This window comes from Typopeltis vanoorti, chromosome 21, assembly GCF_054136105.1.
Source record: "Typopeltis vanoorti isolate ZY-2024b chromosome 21, IOZ_Tvanoo_1.0, whole genome shotgun sequence".
Lineage (NCBI taxonomy): Eukaryota > Metazoa > Arthropoda > Arachnida > Uropygi > Thelyphonidae > Typopeltis > Typopeltis vanoorti.
Genome location: NC_143569.1, coordinates 4,808,662 through 4,825,237, shown reverse-complemented (window position 1 = coordinate 4,825,237; position 16,576 = coordinate 4,808,662). Strand labels below are relative to the sequence as shown.

Sequence of the window (16,576 nt, the reverse complement as noted above, 5' to 3'; positions counted from 1 at the left end):
CTCTTTCATTCTCTCTAACCTGTTTAATTACTACAGATGTCAGAGAGATTTTTCCATACATACTGTGTATGCTTTTGTATAATTTTTGTTCCAGTGATACCCAATTTTTTTTTTTTTTTTTTTTTTTTTTTTGAAAATAAGAATCCCCTATTATGGCAAAAGATCAAGAATTATGTTGTTGTTTTACTTATCAACTTCCTGCCTTTATAAAAGATTGAATTTGATGTGCTTTCCTTTCAGTTACGATGAGATATTTACATGCGAGTCAAATTGATGGATTTCTTAAATCCATTTGCCATACCTCTTGCGCTAATTAATAGGTCATAAATAAAATGCGAACGAAACTGATACTATCAGTTTCATTTATGACGTTTCTTTTATTCCACAGTGTATGCACTTTTGAAGTTTTATATAAAATATTTCCATGTTTATATTTATATCGCATACATTAAAATTTATAGTTTCCTCGTTGACACGTCTTTTTAAGTAATATTAATTTAGGAGATTCCGTTGAATTTCTACATGCAAAATCCAATATGCAATAAAAAATCCAACAACATACAAAAATCTTTTGACGGATATGTAAAGTGTAATTTTGGTATTTTTAAGTGTCTTGTATTATTAATAATACTAATAGTTTAAATTACTTTTACTCAATTGCCCTTTTGTAGCTGTTATAACTCGAGGCATGTGGTATTTTGAAAACGAAATGGAACCATGGGTTCGAACATCAAGAAATATGTCACGTGAACTTGGTTGACTCGAATTCTCTCTTGCAATCGCGCAACTTTGAATCTCTCGGTTCTTTAACTTATTATTATGCAACATTTACAAGTTAGAGGCTGTAGTAGCTTGCATGGTGAGGATTGCATATTTTCATTATCTAAATTGTGAAAATAAGGAACCAAGGAAAAAAATAGCGGGTCCTCATTATTGTTGCGTGTCTTGTAACTTGAATTTGTCTCTGAATTAAAGGAAACGGACAGTATGAGTTTTGATGTTAAAGATAGAACAAAAGATTGTGTAACACACTATTACTTCAGCTTCATTTCTGTAGATTTTTTGTTTTTTTCTATGAAAGAAAAATATTCAATTTCCTACTTAATTTTAAACTGTTTAAGGCCAGTGCTTCACTTTTAAATCTTCCAGCCGTTGCTTCATCATCAATGCAAAATATTGTGGTACTGACGGGTGGTGAATATTTTCCCTCCGGTGTGGATTGGACCTTACCATCATCAGATGAATGCATTTATGAAATTGTCAACAAACCTTATCTCACTAAAAAATAATTTATCTAAACAACAATTTGAGCTTCCTGGATCTCATCTAAAACTGATTAAGCTCATTATCTATAGGAGCAAACATTTTTATTTTCAAAAATTACAAACGTCGAGCTTCATTTTTAGAGACAGAAAAAAAAAAAAAGAGATTTATTACTACTGTTACGTAGACAATTTTTGCGAGAAATATGTAACATTTAATCCGAAAGACTGGCGTCTGTTCATAGACTCTTCCAAAACGAGATTTACTCTCGTAATAATTGTAGCGCAGTCTTGGATAGCTGGCAAAAACGCAGCGAAGGAGATTGCTAGAAATACTTTCATGTGGATGAAAGTGATAAACTGCAAATCATCATCATTGGAATATTTGTCTATTTAAAAGTTATTGCATTATGGTTTAAAATACAAGGATTTTTATAAAGCATTGCTGCTTTTTAAAAAAATTTTGGAAATTTTTTGGAAATTTTGGAAATTTTCATGAAGGCCAAATTTTAAAAAAAAAATTTGGCCTTCATGAAAATATTTTGCATCAAGAAAAGGGAATAAGAACTGCAACCTCCGTTGATTCCATGAAAATTGCGTTTTGTTAAACCACTACACAGGAGATTGGTTTGCATTTTTATTTAATTTTAAGCCTGAAAGATTTAAAAAAAAAAATTGATGATATATATTTGTTGGATCTGAAATTGAGAAATCTTTTAACGATGAATTCAAAAATAATCACACTGATGGAATCATGAGATTGATTCACAAATATCGTTAAAGAGTTTTGGGGGACTAATTATTTCTGATTTATTTATTAATCAACAGATGAGAAGGAGAAATGTAAATTTCAAGTGACATCCTCTGATCAACTTATAAATAAAGTACCACAAGTAGGGAACAAGGATGTCACTTGAAATTCCCATTTCCTCTTCTCATCTGTTGATTTCTTATGGGAAACAGTAGTAATTACAAGAGGAAACGAAGCACTTATACGCACTCAATCTTTTGCTCATTAAAGTATAGTAAATTATCCTAAAACATTTTTATAAAATGTTTTTCTCATTGAAAGATTTTTATTCTTTAAAAATGTTTAGTATAGTTTGTTTTGGCATATTTATAAAAAAACGACCCTTGATGATCTGGGAGTTGAGGAAGATTCTACTTTATGTTACTCCTTCTAAAGTTCTTAGAACTCACCCGTTTGATCTTAGTTACCAAATCTATATTGGTCAGTCTTTTATACACATATATCTAGATATTTCTAAAACATATCAACAACGTTCTCCTCCTTAAGACGTTCTCTATTACGTTCTTTAGAATAGCTACGAGCAAGAGATATACAAAAAGTAAGTAAAAGTATTCCCATAAGTATCCTGAGTTGTTTCTGTAAAGTGCCAAACGTCGAGAAGTACTTTATCACGCATTATATCAAGAAACGGTGCTTCATTTACACTCGGATGCTTGTGTTGTTTGCTTTCGTTTTTCCTACTTACACATGGCTCCAGCATTTATTAATATTCTGCTTGCCTGTAAAACAGTGTTTCGTGTCAAGAAGTTTTTCTACTGATTACTCTGGTGAAGATTACTAATTACTCGAGAAACTTTGCTGTTGTTTTTTTTTAAATTTTTATTGAGGAATGTTAATTCTCTCTTTCTGTTCACTCTCCTCAATCTCCCATCCAAATGTCTCTTCTCACCTCTTCTCGTTAATAGTAACATAAGTCACCACAGTTTCAAACTTTTTCAGTAACGAGACTTTTGAATTTTCTAACTTCCTTCTTTGCGCGTCGCTGCAACTTATTGGAGCAATCATGCCTAAAATTACCTTCTCTATTGGCAGCATTATTTCCTAAAACTCTATTTTTCTTTCTTATTAAATGGAAGTAGCTATAGAAATTTGGTTTTCGATATTTTCATAGTAATATACTGTGCATGCGGCCGAAAAGTTTTACTTGACGTTTATGAGCAAATTGACCGAATGTGTTTATTGTATTTTGTTTAAATTAACATGTGAATTGGGGAAAATTATAATGTTATTTTTTCTTTTAATTTTGCGAACATCGACTTTGTATTGTTAGTTTGTGAAGCTATAAAATAGCATTTGTTTTCAGAGATAATCCTTGTAATGATTATAGATCTAGTTTCTATAAACATGTGATCTTAACATACTGATTACTTAAAATAATACTGAAAATTCCTAAAGTCTCACTTCTCATTGAAGCAGTGGTTTTTAAAGAGACGCCTTCCCCTTTTCTATAAAAAAATAAAAAATAAAATCTTCCACCCTAGCCTAGCACTTTTACGATATACAAACTAGATGAGCAACACTTTCGCATCGCAGAATTTGATAACCATTGTTGGCATTGAAACGAAATCAAATTTTGATGATGTAGTGACTAAAGGTAGTTATAACATCATTACATTGTAAGTTACGATGTTTACGAAATAAACATGGAAGTTTCAAGTGTTTTATTGCTATATTGTAGATTACCGTGAAATAAGTGGATGAAATATCGAGCACATGAGAAAGTTGTGCTCACAAATAAACAATAATACTGCTATTGTTTAGCTTCCCTAGGGAGGAACGCGCCCCACAGTGTGAAACCATTACGTTAGAGCAAACTGAAAATTAATTCACGTGTCCTTCTATGAATTATATTTTTTCGTTCCTGCTATCTTATGGCTGTATTTTCACCTTTTCAAGCTAAGAAATGAATATCTGGAAATGTAGACGTTGCACTACGTGTTTTTTTTTTTTTAAACGCATTCCAGTGTTTATACAATTCACGTAGTAACACCTTTTTTTTTTTTGTTCAGTACATTTTAAGGTAATCATTCGAAACAGTGTTTGATTTCTCTTTTCGTTTAGTATTTTTTCCTAAATATGTCATCTCGCAGGGTTTTTAAGTGTAATTTAAAAAAAAAAATAGGAAGTATTCATTTAACAAGAAATATAAACTAATCCTATACAGTTAAAAATTACGTATTTCGTAATGTCATTCTTTACAGTGCTCATTCATCAGCGCCTTCACAGTCGTTTGCCTATTGCCTTTTCGGCGTGCATATTGAAGGCAGTTTATTTATTGTCATTTGCAATATACAATTTTGATCCTTCTGCCAAACTGACTGAAAAACATATCTAATAGAGACCTCTACATTTTGCGAAACGCAACATGAAACTCTCGGTATTCTTGCATTATTTTACTGGATTCATTTTCTTTGTTTTAAGCTTCAGTATATTTACTATTATACGACAGAAGAGGATACTTCAGTCTGTTAGAGTATCTACAATATCAAAATACTAGCAAAATTTGTATTTATTTTATTTTAAAAAAATCCATAAAGTAACTTTTTCAAGCACGTTTCAGGAGCACTTTGAGAACTACTTTTCAAAGGCTCACGAAATATATTCGAGTATTTCAGCTGTTGGAAGAAAAATATTTATTAGAGAAGATCGTTTCAATATTTGCACTAATTTTACATGAAATTGTGTATAAAGGATATTAATAATACTGTCGAACCTCTTTTTAAGCGCTTTATTAATTTTAATTAAATAAGTGGATTTTTTTTTTAATTCTGTAATAAGCAAATCAAAGTGCTGGTCTAATAGCAAAAATGTAAGCTCTTAACTGGTTATGTTCAGAAGCTCTTCTTTAAGAGAAGAGCAAACGAACAAATAATAGGACACTTAAATTTCGTGCATTTGTCATAAATGTATTGTTGCTAATATTAGCAATTATAATACTTTATAAACAATTCATTGATTTTATTTCTGAAGTCAATTTTTATGTAAAGTTTTGGTTAATTTATTTTTGAAATACCGTATTTGAAATTGTTTATTTTTAATTCCAAAAAAACAACATAATATAAATATTTTATTTTAGAAAATATATCTACTTGTATAAATTTAAACCTTTCACTCATGCGAAATTTCAATAGCATCAACATAGCATTTTTCCTGGTTGTCAACCCAGTCGAACTATTGCAGTATAATGAGAAATAACTTTTCCATTTCTAACTGTCCAACCGGATTCATTTCCAAAGCAGAAAAACTATTTTTGCCCTTCATATTTAGAGATATGGCCTTACCAGCCATTTTTGGATAACCAAGAAATTAAGAAGGCAACCAGCCAGCCAGCCGGTGAATAGCGTAATTACTTCTACACAGTCTAGTCGATTATATTTACCTGAACAGTAATTTCACTAATCGAAAACCAAAAAGAAACGCCGTTGAAGAAAATCTCATTCGCATCGCATCTCAGCGGTATTGCAATACACATAAATGGACTCCTTACAAAACTTTGTAGACTTTTATTGTAATCTTTAGAGGGTTATATCCTTCAGCAAAACTATTGATATGGTCATATTCTCGACAGCCGGTAAGTAACTATCCAAATAAGAGCGAAATTTTGCTCAGAGTCAATGGCATAAGCAATCATGAGAAACTAGATTCTAATACTTCAAAAATTCTAAACTCCAATGGGACTGTAGAGATAGTGATCAAAAATGGTTCTTTACAGAGATGAGTTACTTTGTAAGACACATCCGCCAACGACTTGGCCAGTTGATAAGGCTTAGGCATCATAAACGAATGTTCTTATTTTTTAAGATTTTATGTTCTTATTTAACATATATCTTGTTAAAACATGATTATTAATTATATTAATTATTTTTGTGAGTTCTACTCACTCACGAACTGTTCAGAACCTTTATTTGTACAAGTTCTAAACATTCATGCCCATATTTGGTAAACTAAATATGGGCATGAATGATTGTTGTTAATACAATAACCACAGTAGTTGTCACAGATGAGTTCAAAATGTGTATCACCCATAGATTCAGAAATATCCTCGGCTCTTCCCTTTGGTCATAAATATCCAGCTTCTAATATTATATAGAATGCGAGGAATATTTAGAAGGGTATATCAGTTGAAGATGAATTGAATAGGTGGCAAGGTTTACCTTCCTCCGTCACCCGATTCTGTGAAAAGAAAATAAATTTCAATCAATCAATCAGGCTGAAGAATACACAGCTGCGTGGTTCCCGCTTTAGCTTAATTATTACCAGTTCCAGTGTCAACAGTCAACCCATCGTGAGGTAGCCCACAGCATGCCGAGCTTTGTCGTTATCTAATTGTTCTGCCAGTTTTTATTTAGGCAGTCACGTTGCAATGTGTCACAACAATAATGATCTCGGTAATTTATTTTTGCGATAGTATTAATATAAGTAGCTATGCCAATCATCTCAGAGAAAACGTTTTACTACAAGCGTTTCATAAAATACATGAATGTTTTTTTTTTCCTGAACTTTAATTTTATTTGCATTTCGTTATTCAGTTTTGATTTATTTTAAAGAAACCCTTCAGTCTTAGACATAAATATTAATTTGCTGAATATTTAACTCATAATCTAAATGTTTTTTTAGGAAAATACGGAGTGTTGGATACAGGAGGCCTTGTAATCCATGAAGTGACTGAAAAAGATAGTTTGCATTCTTTCCGGTGTAAAGTAGAAAACATTCTTTCTGGAGAGATAAAGGCCAGCATGAATTTCTCAAGACTTTTCGTCAGTGGTAAGTTAATTGAGAATATCTGAAGAAGAGATAATGGCAGTGGTGAATAAATTATAACTGAGAGTTTTAATTCGTTTGGTTAGGCTATTGCATTTTCCCTGGTCCAAAGATCGGTTAATAGTTAATGAAGCTGTTTTATTTTAAACGACGGATAAATTTCTACTAACTTACATGCAGTTAATCTCTCTCTCTCTCTCTCTCTCTCTCTCTCTGTGTGTGTGTGTGTGTGTGTTCAAACTATCACTAATATCAAATCGAGCGAGATATTTTCATTTATTTTCTTTTATTACTAGAATTATCTCGATTTATTTTGAATATATCTATCCACTCATCCATTTTTCATCCGCCCAATACGGGTTGAGTCCTCTGATTAGAGGCTTTAGTCAATTTAATACGACCGGCTTGTTATTCCTCTGCTGCATCCCCCCCTAGGGGGAAGTATTTTATATCTGTAGAACTGTGTATTCATGGGGCCGGTTTGTCTGTCCTGAGGGATGAAAAACATGAGTTTCTGGGATAAAAAAAAAAACCCCTCTCTTACACCGTATGAGACCGGCGAGTTTACCATTTCATTATTTTGAATATATGGAGCTGAGTATAAGAAGGATGTGTATTAGAAAAGGTAATAAAAGATGATAAACCTTTTGCTGTATGAATATCCCTGCTTCATACAAGCAAAGCTAGTTAACTGTACAAAAAAAAAAAAAAAAAATCAGCGTTTTACAATTATTTTTAATGGATATGAACAGAGGCTACCTACTTACTAAGCAATTTGTAAAAATTTAATTACATAAAAAATCTTGTATTACTATTATTTTATTTTTTCTTGTAATACATTTTAATTAAAAAAAAAATACTGCATCAAAAGAAAAGTAATGCAAGAGTGATGTTCCTTGCCTGGAGTTGAATGCTTTGAATCATCGCCTAATGTCATTTTTTCTCGTTTATAAACTATGTCTAAAGCACTCTTACGGTTTGTGACAATTTGTTTTCTCTCAAAACGAGTGAGAACTGTTTATTCTGAGGATTTGTGGAACTCCGTATAGTAGGCCCCAGCGTTCAAACTCCTAGCTACTAGGTGACTTCTGTGTGTGTCCCCCCCCATCTGTGATGCACATTTAAATATTGTTGAAATTTTTATGCAAATACCAATCACGAAAAGCTGGAAACCTAATGTATATAATCATGATGGGTCGTATTAGTCATCTGAAAACTCTGATTTGCATGTTACATAAGGTAATATAATAAGCTACTTCGGGGCCCTCAGCGTGATAAACTCACAATGTCCAATGAAAATCATCTTCCTCTGAAAGATATATAAAAATATTCAGTAGGAGTATCCTGATTATCTGAATCCCAAAAAACTCGGTAAATCATTGATGCTAAATTTGTTCACTTTCAATTACTTTGTTAGATCTCAGTGCCTAAATTTTCTCTGAAAAATTTCAGAGAAAATTTAGGTGATGAAATCCAAGTAGCCGAAAGTGAACAAACTGAATTGCATGTTTATGCAATTCAATTGTATCATTTTCGTTATAGCAAACCATACTTTTCTATAAGTGTGGAATAATTTCATTCATTATTGTATTTACTCATTTTCGTACATTACATGAGAAAAGCTAGTATTAGAAGATATGTTCTATCTATATTTGTTTATATTGCTGTTCAAATGAAATTCCTTCATTTGTACAATTGAGGAAAGATAACTAAGTATGACAACCGATGGATGAAGAAGATTTATTGTTTTGTTTGTTCAGAACAATATTTGTCATCGTTTATTGAAATCTAAAATAATATAAACCATTAGGCATAAAAATTCCAGTAAACACGCCTATATGGTTGGCTGAGAGGATAACGTATCCACTTTCGAACTAGTAGGGTGTAGGATCGAATTCCACCGTGGGTATGGATGTTTCGTGAATGTGTGTGGTTGTTGAATTTCGTTGTCCAGTGTGATATCCTGCCATACTCCTGATTGGAGGTCTGAAGTGACTATAAAAAGTTCTATGTTTGGTCTCTGGAGCAAAAGAACCAAATTATCTGATTCTTAGTACATCATTTCACAATAGCATTGGGCAATGAGTCAGCTACCACAGTAACTAAACCTAGAGCAGTGTTTAGTTCATGAACTACAGACGTTTTTATTGATTTTTAAATTTTTTTTTAAAGCTCTTGTGGATTAGTCCACTTAGCTGGTTGAAGATTAAATAATCCAGAAGCTTTATACTATAGATCACTGATCATTTTTTCGTGAAACGCACTTAAAGATATGTTAGCAATCTGATAGCATATTATAGACATATTTTTTTAGCCAATTTCGTTATTAACCGATAGCAATTTTATAAAGTATTTATTTTTTCTGAAAAGCAGAAAAAGTACGAAGGCAAGCAAGTATTATTATTTTATATTTTCAGTATCTGGTTTTTAATTGGTGGATTCGCTCGGAATAAAGAAAATTGATTGCATATCTTAGTATAGACTCGAAAGAGCAAATGATACTATCCATCTGTTTTATTGAGAAAAACAGATAAGTACGCAGCGCAACTCCCAAAGCCCCAAGGAAGGATGGAAGTAGATTTAAATTTATTTTCTGTGACACTCCAACTTAAAATGTGTGCGCGTTGGGACTTGTGTCCACAGAGGATTGCACTATCGTTTCTATGTTTTATTTTCAGAGTGAATTCCCTTTTGGGGAGCAATTGAATATTATTTCAGCAGAGAATAGACCAGTGTCAGCTATTCAAATTAAGAAGAAATATAGAGGGAAATTAAATTCCATGGTTAAAGGACCATTTGCTTATTTGGCATTTTCTCTCCAAATCTTCACTAATTACAGGATTTCTTTGATTCGTTTTGGTAAGTGTGGTTAATAAATTTAACTTATTCCAAGAAAAATCGTCCTTCAGGAACATCACTGGTATTTATTTTCATAAATGTGAATTGTGCAGAATCTTCTAAATAATAAATGCAATAATAGAACGCAGTAGTCATTTAATCCCAAAAACTGACAACTTCTTTTTACAATTAAAATATTAAGAAATAAGGACAAATATTTATTTTTCTTTCTCTTTGCTTATTCTGACAAGTATCATCAGTATGCCAAAGGAAAAGAGCTCTCAACTAATCAGAGAAGGTGGAAAAGATTCTTTCTGGTGTAATTGGCAGATATACGTTTGGGTTACATTATGAAAACGCCGAAGAATTCAATGCTGCTGAGTTAAAATTATCAGTACCACTTTGCCTCTTCACTTATTTATTGGTATTGAATCTCACTGTGACATAGATATTTGTAAAAGCCTTCAGGTGATAGACGATTTTCTCATCACTTGAGACAGCATTAAGCCTCTTTGCCTGAATCGGGCTTGAATGGGAAAACAAAAGTCATGATCTATATTTAGAGTAAACTTCCCAATTGTTATTTTATCCTTTGGTCTTTCATAATACAATGTGCTAATGAATGCGATTTACAGCTTTCTTAAGTGTGATAAAAAAAAAATAATGAAAAGTCAGTTCTGTATTTGATAAGGCATCTTATTATACTTGTAGATTTAACGGATGTCTGCTGTGAACTGCCGAGTTATGGTATTATTTGTCTATCAAATTTAATCCTCATTCGAGTTATATTCTCGCTTTTTTCTTTCTTTATCTGATTAAGTTTATATTATATCTTCAAAGAGTTTGCGACATTCTCTGATAACTAACATAATATCAAAAAAAGAAAGAATTCATGGCACCGGCTAGCTGCATTTAATACATTATATTTTTACTTCAAACATAAAAAAAAATTGCGATTAGATTATATATGAACAATAATAAATCGTAATTATAATTTAATCGTATATTATAAATTTAATAATAATATATATATATATATATATTTCCTTCGCTTATTCTAACAAGTAAGCACCTTTCAAACAAGAAACCTTTTTCAAGGATTACAAATACTGTTCTTATATAAATTCGATTTTTAGATTCGAAACAGTCATTTTACTCCGTTACCACTGCCACTCAGTTTTTAATCATTGGTCATGCATGTAATTTTAGAGTACAAAATAGAATTTCTCAACCAAGACTACGTTATTTGTCCCTGTCATTTGCATTCGCGGCTTCACATTGTCCAAGGCTGGAAATTTGGCGGTTAAGTAGGACAAGAGCTTGAATATAGAGTAATGAATCATTCGCAATTGTTGCGGCGACGTCTAGTAGACGTCCAATGTCGTCATTTGGCAAGAAGCGTATAACGGATGATACGAACAGTATTCAAACCCTGTCACTCATCACCTTCCAGAAAGTTCTGAACCATTTTTGGAACTTCTTCAAATTGCATGAATTGCTTGTATACCAGTTGTTTCGTTCTATATCGTATACGTAAACATCTGGAATAAATAAAACCTTGAGTGGAGTAGTCAGTTTTTGCTATCAGTTGGCTCTGCATCACTTGTAACCCGATATGCCAGCAGATAAGCACCATTATAGAAGGACTTCTACTGGTCACCAGATGCAACAAACATTAACCAGACGACAACAATAAAAATTTATTATCTGCTTAATGCTAAAAATCTACTTACATTGAGGATTAATTTTGCATGAATTCTTTTATAATTATTATAATTAACATTTTCCAGCACTTAAATATATCTGTAATTAACAGGGTTATCAGCTTACTGATAACCCTGTTACGCATTTGACAACTTCTCAGCCATCTTTAGTTAATCATAATATTATGATTATTATAATTCATTATTACCATCTATCGAAGTTATAAATTTCCACTAAAACTGCAGTTGATATTAAGTTTTTTTTTTTTATCTTTCTGATAATTCACTCGTTTACTTTCAGCAAATAAATCATTGATCAGAAGGTGTACGATTAATTAATTCACCTTCAGTACTAGGAGTTCATGCGGCAGCGACAATTTATCATGGAAATTTCCCAACTATACATATTCATGACAACAAAAATAAAATAACAGAATGGTTAATTATAATTTTGTAAGCTATATATTCTCCGAAATTGTTCCTTCGAATCCACTATCGATTGAATGTCCTCAAAAAACATCTTTTCTAAGTAACAAACACGGGTAACAAGTAACAAATCAGTGAAACTACAATATTGTCAGACTGTAACCCACGTTTCTTGGTAACTTGCAAGAAGATTTCGTCACTACATCAAAATTATATACTTGGTATTTTTCATATGGTGAATGCATTGTAAGAATGACATCAGTTATTCTTACATAACTTCTTCTTCGCCTATAGTCCATATAGACCGTTGTCGCACCTATAAAGGTGACAGTCCTAACATGCCTTCTCCAAGTGTTAGGATCTCCAAGCCTTGGGATCTCCTTAACAATGTGGAGAACGACGAATTAGTCCATTTTCTAAATATGTATCCAGGTGATTCTAGGTCGTCCAGGGTGTTTTTTTTTACCAGAATTCAAGCCCTCTAGTATTATTTTAGGTAAATTATCTGATCTAGCCACCGGAGCTGATTCTGACGTATTTTAATGATGATACAGTATTTTCTCGTGTTCTGGCAATGGATCAAAAGTTTTCTGCAGCACTTCGTCTCGAAGGCCAGTAGTCGTTTCTCATCTTCATTTAACAATGTTCAACTCTCACATCGTATAGTTAGACTTAGCTAACAAGGGTATCGATGAGATAGTCTTGTAGCCAGGTGTATTTTATTGTTCTTTCAAAGTGGTTTTACCCTCAAAAGGCCAATAGTTGCTTTAGCAATGCTTAAATCAAATCCGTGTGTTGTACTCTTCCTTAGTGGGTGAATCTTTCTGCTTCTTCATTTCTTCATCATTAACTGAATTCATAGGCTTACGAGGGGGGGGGTCTGGAAAGTTTGGATAAACGCCTAGAACAAAAATGATGTTAAAGCAACTGATATAACCACAATAAAGAACGTCAGTTATCTTCATAACTCTTCTACTAGTATGTTCTTTCTTTCTTGTGGTTATATCAGTTGCTTTAATATTATTTCTGTCTTGATGTTTATCAGAAATTTGCAGACCTCCTATTGCCCGAAGACATCGTCTTTGATTTGTGAATCTTTAATCCATAATCATTAAATCATTAAGTACCTTAGAAGCTTTTTCTGTTAATTCCTGTAACTGATGTTCATTCTCTGCCATTAGGTCAATTAGGTGAATTATTATTTAGTTGAATTAAATGAATATTGGGTCATCGGTGAATCTCAGATTCACCAATTTTTTGGCACCAAATGTAATTCCAATACTATTGTTCCAAGGCTTAGTTTATTATATATTCCAAATATAAGTCAACCAGCATGGGCGAAAGTATGCAGCCTTCAAGCACACCTCTTTCCATTTTGAAAGGCTTGCTGCAGTTCATTCATTTCTATTAACATTTCTGAGGAACGTTAAAGAGTTTTAATTCGGCGTACTATTTTATGATCTATTCCGTACTGGTTCACTCTTCGCCACAATGCGTCGTGCTGTGCCGAATGGAAGGCCTTTTGTATAACTATAAAATAGTAACATAGTATATTATTATGTTCAATGTATTTTTCTCCAGTGAGATGTATTGTAAATACTCTTAAATATCTGTTGTACTCTTGTCGTAAGACTTGAAGAAAATTTTGCTTTGATGACTGATGAAACTAATAGTTCTATAATTGCCATATTTTTTACTATTCCCTTTTTTAGGAATAGGGATTAGAACAAAGGGGCACCAGTCTTTAGGCCATGATTCATTGCTCCACACATCTTGACAATTTTTGAGCAGGGCATCTATGATACCCCCCCCCCCCATTTTCAGTAGTTCTGATGTTATTCCATCTATGCCGGGTGAATCTTCAAAGAATTAACTGCTTCTTCTTCTCTTAAAATAGGTGGATTTCCTTCATCCCATGACATTTATATTATGTCTTCAAGGTTTGAGTATTAAGGCTTCTGAGAAAAGGTTAGCTGAGTAATCCTGCCAACGCTACAAGATTTTATTCTTTCCAGTCAAAAACTTGCCATTTTCATTCAGAATTGACCAGTTATTATTAGTGTAAAGTTTTGTTAATCTAGGGCTGTTTCTTTGTAGTTCCTTTTCAGTTTCCACATTCATTCAGAATTCGGCTGGTTTAATCTTATTATTATTTTGTTTAGTTCTTTATATTTTCCCTGCTATCGTTATCCCTGTTTATAGTAGAATTAAAGGTTCTCCTTTGATCACATGATTGTAAAATGTTTTTTTGTAAGTCAGAGTTTGATTATCCTGCGAGAGTTTCCAATTATGTGTCAGTTGCTTCTAAAATTGCTTTGGAACACTATTTGCATTCATTTTTAATTCTTATGGGAAGGTATTTAAAGAATTATTAATTGTGGATTCATATTGTTTTCTGATATGATGTGATTCCAACTTCTTAACACCATCTTTTTCATGGTTTTTGGTTAATTTCATTTGTTTTAATAATAGATTCAAGGTAGCAGTGACCATGTTGTGATCACTGCCAGTATCAGGTAAAGATCTAGTCCTAGGAAAGTTATCCGATGCTTGATGTTGTCCGAACAAGTATAAAATCAAGTAAATTATGGCCAGATCCATTAGGTGAAGTCCATGTTCATTTTCTTGATGGTTTATGAGGGTATAAAATATTAGTAATTTTTAAATTATTTTGCACTACAAAGTCAATAGGCTTGTATCACTGGTCTGTCACTGGTTTCTCCAAAACCAAATGCACTATATTGGGGGAGAAATCCCCTTCAGTATCCATATTTTTTTCATTCCAGTCTCCTTGGGCAATGAGATTTTTTTATCACTGAGTTTGCAGTACAGAAGTCATTAAGACACTCTTCATCGTATGACGATGTAGGTGCATAGATCTGTATTATCAATACATGCATGTGTTTTAAGTCTCAAAAGAGCTATTCTGCTACTTATAGGTTTAAAATCCGTCTCAAATCTTTTGACAGTTTTATAAATCAAAAAACCAACTCCCTCTTCTCCTGCTCGTTGTGCTCCTGAATAAAGCAAAAGGTTTCCCTCATCTGCAACTAATTCTCCCTGCTTGTGGCCATCTGATCTTGCAAAGCACCATAGTTCATATTGTAGTAGCCTGAGTTGACCATCTTTGTGGATTGTTCTTACAATAACTACAGTCCGTCTATTCGGAGAGGAGTCCGTTCGGTGGCACTTGAAATCTAATTACAGTAGCTCACCTGTTTTCATCGGTTTCAAATTAGGACAGCAAAATCTAAATGTATATTTGCTGTCTGTGACCGGGCATTTATATATGAGGTGTCACTGGTATATTTATAAATAAAGGGGAAAATAATATACATATATGAACGCTTTCTAAAAAAAAGAGATGATCGCTATAAATCATACGTAATATGTCAAATAATTATTAAAACATTCTTAAGTGTTAAATGCTTATTAAACTGTGCTACTTGTAGGACACTTTCAATTACGTTTGTTGAGAATGCTTGAAATTAAATTTTTGACATACACGCACTCAACTCAAGTGGAAATCCCAGATCCGTTTTCCTACTTTAGATAGAGAATGCCAAAATATTCTTGTAAATATAACTGCTGCAATTATCTTGTTTATTATGTTAACTGCAGAACGTTTGGGCATATTACATTACACCTCTTCAACGAGGTTAATTAATTTTAAGTAGCTTGTTTCGGAAAGTTTGTATAAATAAGGTGTTAATGTATTATAATGAATGATGGATTAGTACAGACAGATTCATTTAACATAGAATTGCAAGCTAAGCAACAGTTACTGATACGCAGTTTGTAGAAAAGGCAAATACTACAGTAATATCAAAACTTTTTTTTCTGCCATCACTGGTTATAAGACAGCGAATAAAAGAGGAGAGATCTATAGATCTTGGATCATAACAAAAAAAAAATCTTTAACACTAATTAGGAATTGATCTGCATGGACTGAAAGAGAACAAGCTAACTTGTTCAACACGGCATAGCATTTTAATCATAAACAGATAATTATTATAGTCATTTTTGACGCACTGAACGTTTACAAATTCACACATATATTCTCACAGAATAATATTTTATAAATCAAATGATGTTCTCTTAACAAGTGACACAACCAGAATTGATGTCGATCGACTTGAGATAATATTTTTGAGCGCAATTTATCTTCTTATAATTATATTCTTTAACTTTGTTTGATGAATTATAAAAGATAATGTGCATATAATAAGTGTTTCAACCAGTCCAAATGAGTGAACCAAAACACACACACACACAAACCTACACACATACGCATTCACTGAATTCTTCACATAAGTTTTCATTTGCTTCGAATTGTAATAATAAATCAAATCAAATATCTTTTGTTTCGTCCAAATAAATTTTAAACAATGCAAAGATAATCTATAAGCAGTCAACCTCTCTTGCAGCCTTCACTATCAACAAGCCAAAAGTCATCAGTGAAAATATGCATCCACTCCTCTGTAGAGAAGAGCAAACTTTTTATTTTTTCGGAAACCATTGGACTGGAATCTTATTGCAATTCACATATGCTAATTTAACATGTAATTCTCCTTCATTTTTGACTTCAGTTAAATGGGAAAATGCTGTTATTCCTTGTAAAATGTTTCTTAATGAGAATGCTAGTGATATAACATTGTAGGAAATGTGATAAAAAACGGAAAAAATTATAACAGCAGCAATTTATCATTCCGGCAACATGCAGAATAAAAGAATGTAAATTATGACATATACATGACTTCTTTCATATGTTTCCG

The 16,576-nt window shown here is 32.4% G+C and overlaps 1 protein-coding gene across 7 annotated transcripts in view; it reads left to right on the top strand.

The window, feature by feature from the left end:
• The window catches only part of LOC150094601 (cell adhesion molecule Dscam1-like), an 823,608-nt gene that overhangs the window by 547,182 nt on the left and 259,850 nt on the right, over window positions 1-16,576 (top strand). For all 7 annotated transcript variants that reach the window (XM_090411254.1, XM_090411255.1, XM_090411256.1 and 4 more), the window contains one exon: window positions 6,691-6,837. In XM_090411254.1, the coding sequence (XP_090267380.1) occupies window positions 6,691-6,837 (147 nt within the window). The remainder of the gene's footprint in view (window positions 1-6,690; window positions 6,838-16,576) is intronic.